Here is a 12,171-nt window from a genome sequence, read left to right as displayed (position 1 = left end):
ATTTCAAAATTTGAACAGAAAGAAATCTTCTCATGCGTAATAAATAACTTGACACAAAATGCATGTCCAACAAAATAGACAAAAAATGTAGAAAACGTTATTTTGCAAATCTAGTTAACAACATGAAAAAAAACGCTTCAATCATTTTGACACAAACGTGCATTTTTAAAATATCAACAACCTTCAATTTTGCCCAAGGAAAAAGTCAACACTTTAGTGATTTTTTGTTTTTTTACGACAAAAGCACTCGGCCTGAAAAAGATTTTTTTTCTATTTTTTGTATCGTTATGTCACGACTTTGAGTTTGTTACGCAGAACGGGAGTTCCATTTGGCAAACAACCTCTTCTATAACCTACCAACACGATTTGACTAAACGATTATTATCACTACATTTTGTCACAGCTGTTTGCAAAATTGTTTCATTCAAAGTGATCATTGTTGGTAAGTATTGAAACATATCACTTTGGAATGCATCGTGACATAGTTTATCAGTCAGGAGTTTTAGACGCTCTTTGTTTTTGGAGTGCATGATGGCCTAAAATGGAACAAGCTCCTATCGAAGCAAGTCACTACCTTTGGATAGGTTGTTGTTCAAATACCACGTGACACCACAGGCTACCTTACTTTTCTGTATTCAATCGCTACCCAGACAGCAAATCAGACACTTTTTACATCGATTCAACCTCTTTAGACGTTGAAATAATGTTAAAAACGAATAAATAGCTTCCTGAGATGTGCTGTGAAATGCAAAGTGTTTCTTGATCATACATAACCAAATTCGACAGTGTGAATGTGAAAAAAAATTTGCTTGATTTAGTTCCAATATCAAGTAATGACAGTACGTTTGAAAAAGTGTAGACTATAAACATGTGGCTCAAAAAGCACTTGAAAGAGTTTTTTTGCGGTGATTATGTCTCATTCTCTGCAAATGTTGAAACAAAGCAAATTATTTTTGCAATGCCTCCGGCAAAACAACAAGCAAACGCGAGTCGGACGCCAATTACGATTTCATTGAAGCGTGGACGACGTCTCCGCGTAAGAGATTAAAATCTACACAATAGAATTAACCCGTCACACTCAATTATAAGTTAATTAAGAAGCAATTTCTCAAGTCAAATAAAAAAATATGACCAACCATCAAATTATTTGATTTTTCAAGTTGCGCTGTTGAACAAATTGCAAAAGAGTTTCGATGTTATGTTGTCAGATAAATTATCTACACCATGTGAAAATTTGATTGATCTATCTTGCGTAGTTTTTGAGTTACACGAGCTCAAAGTGATAGTGTCGAACCGACCCCCCCGTCCGCAAGTCAACTGGCCAAAATACGTCACAGGATAAAGGGTTAAAGGCATGCCTGAAGGTGGACACGAAGATTGGCTTCCATGCCTTCTCGTCCACTTAATCTAAATCTTCAACCACTGGTGTAAGCCTGGATACAACAAACCTCCCCTGACCAAATCATGCATTAACATTAAGCAATTTGTGGAACATCCTCTTCATCTAAATTATCCAAGTCACACTCAATCTGTAGAACGTGGAGTTAAACTGACAACAGCAGCATCTGGGCGGATAGCCAGGCAAAAACGACAAATTGGTGAAGATTTATGCACCATAGAAGGAAGAAAAAAGCCATGGATCGGTAAAAAGTATCGTGTCACCAGAAAATCCAAGCAACCATAGATTCTATTGTGTGAAATGCGATGAATCATTTTTCTTGGTGTAATTTCATTTTGAAAACAGTGAAGAGTTGAGGTTGCAAGTGCATTTTTTCCCTTCAAATTTGCGAAGCAGAGGCTTATTTATTTATTTACATTTGTCCAAGCTCGAGTCGAAATTTGCAAAATACTTCCAGGAAAATTTTTCAAACTACGAATGGACTCGCAATCCTTTCGTAGTAGGAAATCCGGCAAATTTTTGGATTCAATGAATGACGATTATCCAGGTTTGGTGAAACAAAGCACTACGAATTATTATCCCATTCGCTACGTTGTATTTATGTGAAGCAAAATTTTCTGCCTTGGTGGTGATAAAAACCAAATATCGATCACGAATAAACACCGAAAGAGTAATGCGAATGGCAATTTCAAAAATTCTCCCAAGATTCAATGAACTTTGTGAAAACAAACAAGCCCACATGTCACATTAAATAACATGCATTGCCTTTTGTTGTCGTATCAATAAACAAAACTTTAATCATAAGTTTATTCATTTACTTTTATTTGCTGGTGCGTCGCAAGTCCAGAAAACTTTTCCAGAGGCGTCGCAACAAAAAAAAGTTTGAGAACCACTGGCTTAGGCAATAGGCATATTGCACATCATACAACATTTTACTGCAGAATTGGACATCTGTGCGCAATAATAGTAGGCTGGCTGCAATATAACTATTATTTAGTGTTTTGTGTTGTGCATATCTTGTGATCTGTCACTTGCCAATTTGTGTATCCTGCATTGAATTCGTGTGTCAGTTGTTGATGGTGCTGTTGAGAAGTGTCGCTTGTACAGCTTTAATGTAAAATTTTCAAATTCATTTATTTATTTTTCTTAGATGTATTGCGTATAATTATTCCTGATGAGGACACTATGTGGTGTCGAAAACGTGGATTTAATAGTTTTTTCTGTGTGATTAATAAAAAATGTTAAATCCGTTAATGTTACTGAGTGTAATATGTATCTGGTACAACAAATCAAGCTCTCTACCAAGGCTCAAATATAACATTTTGTTCATCAATTATAACATATTAACTTTTTCATTCACCACATGCCTAGCAGAGGTGAACGAAGTCACTTTTTTTTACTCTGGCTGCGCTCCCTGCTCCGAAATTCATTTTGAAGTAAAATAAGCGTGAAACTACCTTACTCAAATAGTTTTTAATAAAACACAAAAAAGCTCAAAAATACCTGCGGGCTTTAAAAAAAAACTAGCGGGTTGGGTTTTTAAAAAAGCCCGAGTTTTTCTCAACCCTGCTTTTGCTACACTACGCCCCCCCCCCGGACAGGAGAACAACCAACTTTTATGGTTTAATTTAGGATGTTTTTACCAAAACATTTTTGCACATAAAGCATTAAATCACCACTTTGGGCCCCTAATTTGCGTGGAATGCATTCAATTACCTTTTCGGGCCCTTTTTCTACATTACGGGACTAAAGAATAACAGCTTTTATGCTTGAATTTAGTCGTTTAGGATGGTTTTAACCAAACATTGTTGCACGTAAACTATAAAATCACAATTTCGGGCCCCCCAACAATCATAGTTCTGGGCCTTCAAGGGTACGCCGTACCCTCCGTACCCCCCTCTCATAGGCCTTGGCACTGGTAGGTATTGCTGTGGTGTTGGTTTTAAGCATCCAGTAAAAATGCTCATTGTCTCGTTCAGGCAGGCGTCTAATTTTTGGTATGCTTGCTGCGACACCATGCCGGAGCTGCGTGTTCCGCGGCACTGTAGGCAAGCGCCAGGCCACCTATGCGAAGGGTAGATGGTTTGCCCCCCATGTAGTTCCGGCCAAGCACCTCAAAAGTCCATTGCGTGCAGTTAGTTTTGCACGCAGGCCTTGGTTGTGCTGCTTGTACGTCAGTTGTCTATCCAGTTTCATCCCGAGATAAGTTGATTGAATCTTGAACGGTAGCTGACAACCATTGACTTCGACCTTCAATTGCCTGTCGACTTGGTGATTATTGAGATGAAAAGTACTGACAGTAGTCTTTGTAGCACTGAGTTGCAGTCTCCACGTATTTGGGTATTACGAAATTCTTTTCATATCTGACTCCAGTGAGTGTTCTACATTTGACCACATTCTATTAGTGGCTAGTAGGGCTAAATCGTCAGCAAAACCATATTGCTTTGACTTGGTGCAAGGTAGGTCGCTGATGTAGATATTGAATAGCAGTGATGCCAAGGTTGATCCTTGAGGCACGCCGTTTTTCAAAGGACGAGGTCGGCTACCCTGTCCATCGCTGATGTAAAGTGTGAAGCGTCTGTTAGAGATCATCTCCAAAATGAATCGAACTGTGTGGCGGCTTGGGATAAAACAAAGAAGCTTGATTTCGTGATTTGACTTCAATATTCGTGCTCGTGCACGGTCAGTAATTTATGTGTTTTTTGCTTGCATGTATTGTACATTTGTATAATGTGCCAGTGTGATTTGTATTTCTCGTGTGGCATCGTCCTTAGTTAAAAAACGTCCGTCAGCGACTTACCTACGTTTTTGTGGGGAGTATGTTGAGGACGATTCCTATTATTTTATGTTTTGTCCCTTTTCTATTTACAATTAATTTTATCTGAACCGATGTGACAGTTATGCGCACCACTTCGTGGTTAGTGTCGCTCGCTCTTTTTGTGTGGTGTCCGGTCGCGCTCTGGTGGTAAGTAAACTTTAGTTTAAATTGCTTAATCAGTTACAGTTAAAATTATGCTGTTTGCCACTTGTCAACTACTTTCTTTCATATTACAACACTTATGCCGACTGTAGTATATACTTGTGGTGAGAGTCAGGCTAGATTGGTAGGTTAGCGATAAAACTCACCCATCCACAGAGCGGGATGCTACAATTGCAATGATCGTATATACAGAACTCCATAAAATAATACCCTCAGCAGGTATTCAAGAATAAAGAGGAATACCCTCTATTTTCCAAATGACGTAGCACAGCACTCATGGAAATTGCTGGTAGTGTAAACGCGAAGTGTTTGAGTCAAAACACAGGAAATACGTAACGTAACAAAAACGTATAAAAACGCACGTAGTCTAAACTCAGGTTTACTTGCAATCCACGAATAAATAGTCAGCCACCATCAATACGAAATTTTTGAAAATATGACAGTTCGCCGCTCTAGTCAGAACGCAAATGGACGATTTCGATAAATGAAAAACAGAGATAAAAACTCATGCGGCTGAAGGACAGGTGACTGACTGAGGCTTAGGCTTGCCATATGTCCCGGTTTAGCCGAGACAGTCTCGATTTTAAGGCCTTGTCCCGTTGTTCCAGTTAAGCAGTTTGTTATAGAATTTTTAATTTAAAGTTTAAAAAAAAAAATTCTTGAGTTAGCCATTTTAGAAGTTCTTTCTCAAGTGGTCTGCGGAAAATATCAACAAAATGTTTCAGAAGCAAATGATCAACATCGACTTCCTTTTCGATGAGCACGTTTTGGTAAAGAAATATATGTCTGAGAGTGAGAGGAAAGAATCATAGCGAAATGCGACATCTCTTGAGCAAAAGTGGATCCAATTGTTCCAAACTTTTATCAACAAAACATAGCCATTCCAAACTTTCAAAAACTTGTTGAGTTTGTGCTTTGTTTTTCTGGGACATCAGCACCAGTTGAGAAATTTTTTTCAATTATAAAAAATATGTGGACAGACGACAGAGGCCAAATGCTAAAACAGAATGTCAAAGCTCTCCTCACTTGCAAAATTAATTTTTTGTTTTTACATGTAGTGAATTTTATGAAAAGATAAAATCGAACACTGTACTTTTAAAAAAGGTGCGTGGTACAGAAAACAAATATTAGGCCTAATTCATTTGCTCATAAATATTATTAAGTTCTTTTGATTTCGTTGGTGAAATAGGCCTACATATTTCACAATGTAGATTTTAACGACCTGTTTTAGCCTGATGCTGCCAGTTCGCTGTGATAATAGCGAATTACACTACTTTCGGATCATAGTTCCTTAGTCATGTGCTATGACGAATGGTGTTGAATTCAGTGAGTCGTTCTGCGGCTCTTTTGTTTGGCTTAAGGCTGCTGGTTGTTGAGTTTCTGTGTTGTTAGGCGTTATTGCTTTAAAATTTTGTTAAATCAGTTGATTAATAGATTAGGTGTCGTAGTTCTTCTTTTTTGGCACGGTTGTTGATTTTTGGATTCTGTCTACTTATGAAAATGCCCTTTTTGAAGCGTAATTGTACGGCATCGTTTTCTCTGGCAGTGATTGTAAATTCAAAGTCGGCGAGTCACTGTTGTTGATGATCAAATACTGAACTTTTATCTGAGTTAAGGTGTTCTTTCAACCGGGAGTGGAGTGGGCGAATCGTGCTGCCTATGTAGCTTTCCCTGCATTTCTTGCATAATTATGATCTTGTAGACACAGTTCTTGGTGGTGCACATGTCGTCGTTCCGTAGTGGGCAGTTTTGTAGCCGGCAAGGTTCTGATTTTTGTGGTTTTTGAAGGGCGTTTCGGAGGGTTCTTGAGCGTCGAAAGAGGTGGACTGGCAAATGCAGGTCTTTGAAGACTTTCTTTACTTTACGGTACGCGTCGTCGCTCATAAAATAGTTAGGCCTACATATATTGGTAATTTGCCCGTATTAATTAATTAATTAGTTGCATTAAATTCCAAAAGTGTGGAATTTAATTAAATTCCATAGTACAAAAAGCCATAGTGTGGCAAAAGCTGTACAATAGCCTTTTATCAATTTAATGTGGTAGCCTATTATCTATTTCTGCAATACAGAATATCTGTTATTTCGGTACGCTTTTGCGCATGCGCGTAGTCATGCGCACAAATCAAAAGACCACTTTCCCGTGTTTTACGATAAACCTAGACCAGAAAAATTGTTTGCAGCTGTCTTGCAACAGTATTAACGTGTTTCAGTACAGTAGCAAATAATACTTGAATTTTAAATGTCATAATAAAAAGTGACGTCAATGCAATACAAGGCAATTTTACGCGAAGAGTAATTTTCAGAGGAAGGAGGGTTTCGGACGGAAAATAATTGTTTTCCTGATGTCTTAAAATGTACTGTTGTATCCGAAAATCAGGGGTAATGTTGAAATTAAAATTACTACCTACACCCCTACCAAAAAGGTTTTTAATATTATATTTAAAAAACGTAAAGGGTTGGATCTCCATTTGAAGACAGCATGAGCTGTGTTTTAATTTGTTAATTTGCTCTTCAAAAAGCTTTGCTTTATCAATCTTTAAATTATTATTTCAATTTCCAGCTTCTGCAACTGAAACCACAAAAACCTAACAGAATCATAAATGCTCCAGCAAACAGAACCAAATCTTACGACAAACCAACCACAGGTGGTAAAACTTTGGATTTAAATAAGCAGCTGTTTTAAATGAGCATATTCAACTTGTCGGAAAATACTTCTCCTGAAACTTAATTCAACAGTTTTTATATGAGAAGAAGCATTGTATCACTAACTCAGACCAATTTACCGAAATTTAGACCACAAGGTTATTTTTTGTTTATATTGCTATACCAACTAGGTGCCACGGAATAGAATGTTGGTTTGTATGATCGGGCTATGTCTTTGTGTTCAGAACTCGGTGTTGATGGCAGCTCTAAATCAAAAGCTAGGTTCATATTTTACCACAAGCCTAGTAAGACACAAAGAACAACAAAATGCAAACAAACTTTGCGTTTATTAATTGCACTCTGCCCACTTAAGGAGACTATAGTAACAGTAATGTCAGATGATGAATATCAAAAGCTTTAAATAAGACTGGGCTAGCGAAGGGCAAATGTTACAACTTTTAAAACTCTCTTGCGAAAATCACTTTATGTCTTTGTTCCGTGCTGTTATAAATCTTGCAATTCTCTACTGAAAGCTTTATTGTCCTCTGAAACTCTGTATAAATCGAAATTCTTTGAACACTACAATATCATGTTCTGCATTCCATCCATAAAATTTTTTCCTGTAATTTATTCTTTGCTTTCATTCTTTAATGAGAAGAGTCTGTCAAGTTTTGCTGAGCCAACAGCAGGCCATTGTATCTGCCAGTGATTGTGCTGAGATGTCGTCTGGCTGCTTTTGTGTCGTTGGTGTGTATAAACATTGTACAACTGTTATGCCATTCATTATTTGTGTATCTCTTTTTGTTTGTTTATTCGTATGCGGACATTCTTGTCTGACGCAATAAATAATAATAAGGGAAAGGCTTCATAAACACAACATAAACATACGTATAAAGTTATCTTAGTTTAAGTGGAATAAGTTATCACGATAGGATAAGAACGATTAAATATTAAAGTAAAAAGAAAGTGACATTTTAGCTGTCATAGACAAGTGACAGCATAATTGACAAGCTAATGAATGTCCATCTACTTGGGAGTAGATTTCTTTTTCGGCGAAGTTTCTTTCTGTCGCAAAACTTTGTCAGGAAGCACAAACTGTTTTTCAGTCCGCTTACCCCCAAGCGCGGTGTGTGTACCCATCTCTCTACGGGCGATCCTTCGAACAGCCCTGGATTTTAGCTCACTTTGCGTTAACGGTCGATCAATTTCGCCTCCTTCGTCCGCACAATCGGCCGCTTCGTCGGCTTTATCGTCTTCTGTAGACGGAGGGACAATTTGAATGGGTACCACAACTGGGGGAGCAGACGGACCCCCCAGGAGAGCAGAAGTGCTAGATTTGGGAGTCCCGGGTGCCCTCTCAGTTGAACCTTCTAACTCTTTAAGTTGCAAATAGGCGTGGATCTGCAGTAGCTCATTTGTCTTTTGCTCTATGACTCCTAGATACTGCATCATGTTGTTCTCATTGACAGTATCATTTTTTCCTAGCATCTTGGAGATGATTGATCGATCGCAGTTGATCTTCATAAAAACTGTCTCAATTCCACTTTTGATTTGTTCCAGGATCTTTTCGGTCTCTCGTAGTTGTCTGAAATAAGAAATGTTTACTCTAGAACAATTCTACTCATCCCTAGTGAAGGATGGCCACACTTCACCAGAAGCTATTATTCATGTTCGCACGAAAAATAGCAAACGTAACAAGCACAATGAGTAGTTGTATTGTGGCTCACAGCAGCTATTGAGTTTGCAAATATTATATCCCTTAGGGTCATCACTAGCTCATATACTAGCTCATACATGCTCATACATCAGTGCTCTTTAACAAGAGTTTTGCATAGGGTTCGATGAGTTTAAAGGGTTTCGTAAAGGTTCCTCGTTTTATAGGGGAATTTATTTCTTGTGTCGTCAGGGCTCAGAGAGAGGGAAAGTCGGGCAACTTTACCCCATAGCATAATATTGTAAAGAAAAAACGAGTAGTTTTTCGTTTTTTCACTTTTGAGTGGGGGCCCATTTTTAGAAATTACTAAAATGAAAGAGTACCAACTTAAAAATAAATAAATTTTTGAATGAAATGTCTAGTTTCAAGTATTTTTCGATCAATTTAGATACCACTTCAACTGTCTCATTATGAACAAATCACTCTCATATTTAGGTAGGCTATGTTAAACTCCTTCAAGACGTAAAATCTGATAGCCATTGTTAAGCCTACTAATTTCTGTATCATTGCGTGTAGCTAAGCGTGTGGCCTACTATTTATGCTGGACCAACTGAGCCTTGACTTCAAACACTGCGTTGGCCAGACAAATTGATCCAACGTGTCTGAAAAGGTTAAAGAAAGTAAACCCTTCCTGACTATCTTTTTCTTATGGATATCATTGCTTAAATCTAGTTGGAGTTTATAGTGTAGGCCACAGATGTCATATCATTTTCAAAGTGATTGATCGACGGTACGCTTGTGTCATTTTAAATTGTAACCCGGCCAGATAGGAAATTTGAAAAGAAAATTGTCTCATTAATACAAGCAGCCTACCGTACCGTACTTCAGTAGTTTCAAATCTATGCTTCTCTGCATTTTGTGCATTATAGTCCTAACGAAATTCACTCGACTAAACCATTCATACAGCGATAAATAACTGCTCAATGGACGACCTGGCAATTCTCCACTCCACAAAGTCGTGGGAAAATCTAGAAGACACCTTGAGCCAGGGCATGAAAACTATCTCAGCCTATCTCCAGAACTGGCGACTGAAACTCAGCGAAACCAAAACTGTGGCAGCAGCTTTCCACCTCCATAATCGGGAAGCTGATCGTGAGCTACACGTTCAGAACAACGGAAAATCTCTGTCCTTCTGCCCCGAACCAAGATATCTTGGGGTAACACTGGACAAATCGCTCACATACCGCCACCATTTGGTGTCACTGCGCAAAAAACTCACATCTGCGCTGCTACTCAAGCGCCTGGCAGGCTCTAGCTGGGAGGCGAGGGCTGACACTTTGTGTATAGCAGCCTTAGCCCTTGTTCACTCTTCAGCAGAGTACTGTGCACCTGTTTGGTGCCGCAGTGCTCACTGCCATAACATCGACACTGCCATAAACAGCGCACTGCGCACAGTGACCGGATGCCTGCGTCCCACACCATTGGACAATCTCCCCATTCTCGCTGGCATCCAACCCGCTGAGCTTCGTCGCGAAGAAGCCACTCTGTCCCTCTGTCAACGGGCACTGGAGCTTAACCACCTTCTCCACCACAAGATCTCTGCTCTCTCAAACGAGCACCCCCGTCGACTGAAATCAAGACACCCATTCGTGCCAGCCGCTCAACTTCTTATTAACGAAGCTGATGTACAGGACATCTCTGCGGCTGCTTGGGCGGACCATAAATGGAGTTCTGAATGGAAGTCAACAGCCACCAGACTCTATTCGTTCATCCCCTACGCCGACACACGCCCCATCGGTCTAACACTACCAAGACAGGCATGGGTGCGCCTCAACCGTCTTCGTACGGGCGTCGGGCTTTTTCACAACCATGCACCAATGGGGAATGGCCTCTTCCTCCTCCTGTGAATGTGGTGCCGAGGAACAGACCGCAGACCACATCATCAATGACTGCTACATCTTCAAGCCACCTAATGGAGCGGAAGGTCCGCGTGTCATGGATGATGAAACCAAAGACTGGCTGCTCTCTAGTAGCCTTCCAGTGTATTCTGTGAACATCGTAAATCTAGGTTGGTAAAAGGATAGACCCTCGGCCCCAGAGGCTCACACGACGACAACGAATGGACAATCAACTTATGAATTTATTGAAATTAAAAGAAAATGTAATCAAAGTTATAGACAGAGAGAGCTAGAAAGAGTGGACTAGGCTACTCGCAATCTTAAGTTGTTAACAGGAACTATAAAATAAAATGTTTGATTTTTATGGAGACGGAACGCTCCAACAACTCTGCTTCACCAGCTCCATCATACAAACGAAATTTATTCTACTGTATGTTGCAAAAGATTCGCTGGCGGTTGATATAGCCTATTTAACAAAACTTAAGCATATCATCGATAAGCTTGATGATCTATGAAAATTTCATGCTTTTTGGGCATGTGGCACAAGTTTAAACAAGTTGTAGCCTACAATAGTGATATTGTTAATGAATTGGTACTTTTGAAAGAAAACTGCACAGCAAACGTGAGCTGCAAACCGGAACTCGTCACCTATGATCTTTACTAAAGGAAATCATTAATCGCAACTTTCAAAACAATTTTCCAAATACTTTTGTTGTTTTGAGAAATTTTTACGCAAACAGGCCCTACCTCCAACAGTTGCGAATTGAAAACTTAGTTTTAGCGCTCAGAAATTTGTGAAAAATTGTTGACGATTCATGACTCAGAACCGATTGAACAGCATATGCAATTATGCATGCTGTGCATCATTCAGTAAACACGCCCGTACTGCCAAAACACTACATAGGCGAGGTACTCTTTGTTTGCTTGTTTGTTTGTTTGTTTGTTTATCTTTATCCTGCATTGCGGGAAAGCGGACTTGAGCGCTATGCATCGGTGTACGCCTTCCGACATACACCTGACCCACGCTGCAGCCGACGGCAATGTCTGTTTTCCGGTTGTCTACTTTACTTATGACTTAAATTTGGTACTACCCATTACTCGAAATCGATCACTAGGTAGAGGCAATTATCGTTAAGTTTCTTGCCCAGAGAAACAACAGCAAGTGCGGGTGGCTGGAGTCGAACATGCAGGCTCTCGACTGCGAGCCCAACGCGCTAACCACTCGGCCACGGCTGCCGAAATACTCTTAGCAGCCCTGGATGCCCACAATGCAAATCCAACATTCAGGACGTCGAACCTTTTTCAGTTTGCGACCCACTTTTAATGCAAGTTTTATTGTGCGACCCACAATGAGATATGACATCTTTATCACGGCATCTTTATTATTGGTGTACGTTGTGAAAAAGTTAATGCTACACAACACATCTAATTGTTACATATTTGTTACATTGTTGCATAATTATTACGTAATAAAAATGCAATAATTTCCCGATATAATAGAAAACAGGGTGCACAATTCATGAAAATAGAAAGTCAACAAATGAAGTGAAGATAAGAGTAGCGATGGCGAAGGCGCAGCACTGTTCAAGACCAAACT

The 12,171-nt window shown here is 39.4% G+C and overlaps 1 protein-coding gene across 1 annotated transcript in view; it reads right to left on the bottom strand.

Annotated features, from left to right (window-relative positions):
• Positions 1-7,370: 7,370 nt before the first annotated feature.
• Positions 7,371-12,171, bottom strand: part of LOC145769674 (coiled-coil domain-containing protein 63-like) — a 171,967-nt gene continuing 167,166 nt past the window's right edge. The window contains exon 5 of the mRNA XM_082581349.1: positions 7,371-8,607. Within this exon, the coding sequence (XP_082437475.1) occupies positions 8,049-8,607 (559 nt within the window). The 3' untranslated portion in view covers positions 7,371-8,048. The remainder of the gene's footprint in view (positions 8,608-12,171) is intronic.

The sequence above is a fragment of the Aplidium turbinatum genome, chromosome 4 (assembly GCF_918807975.1).
Source record: "Aplidium turbinatum chromosome 4, kaAplTurb1.1, whole genome shotgun sequence".
Lineage (NCBI taxonomy): Eukaryota > Metazoa > Chordata > Ascidiacea > Aplousobranchia > Polyclinidae > Aplidium > Aplidium turbinatum.
The sequence above is the reverse complement of the archived record's forward strand: the minus strand, read 5'-3'. Positions and strand labels throughout refer to the sequence as shown.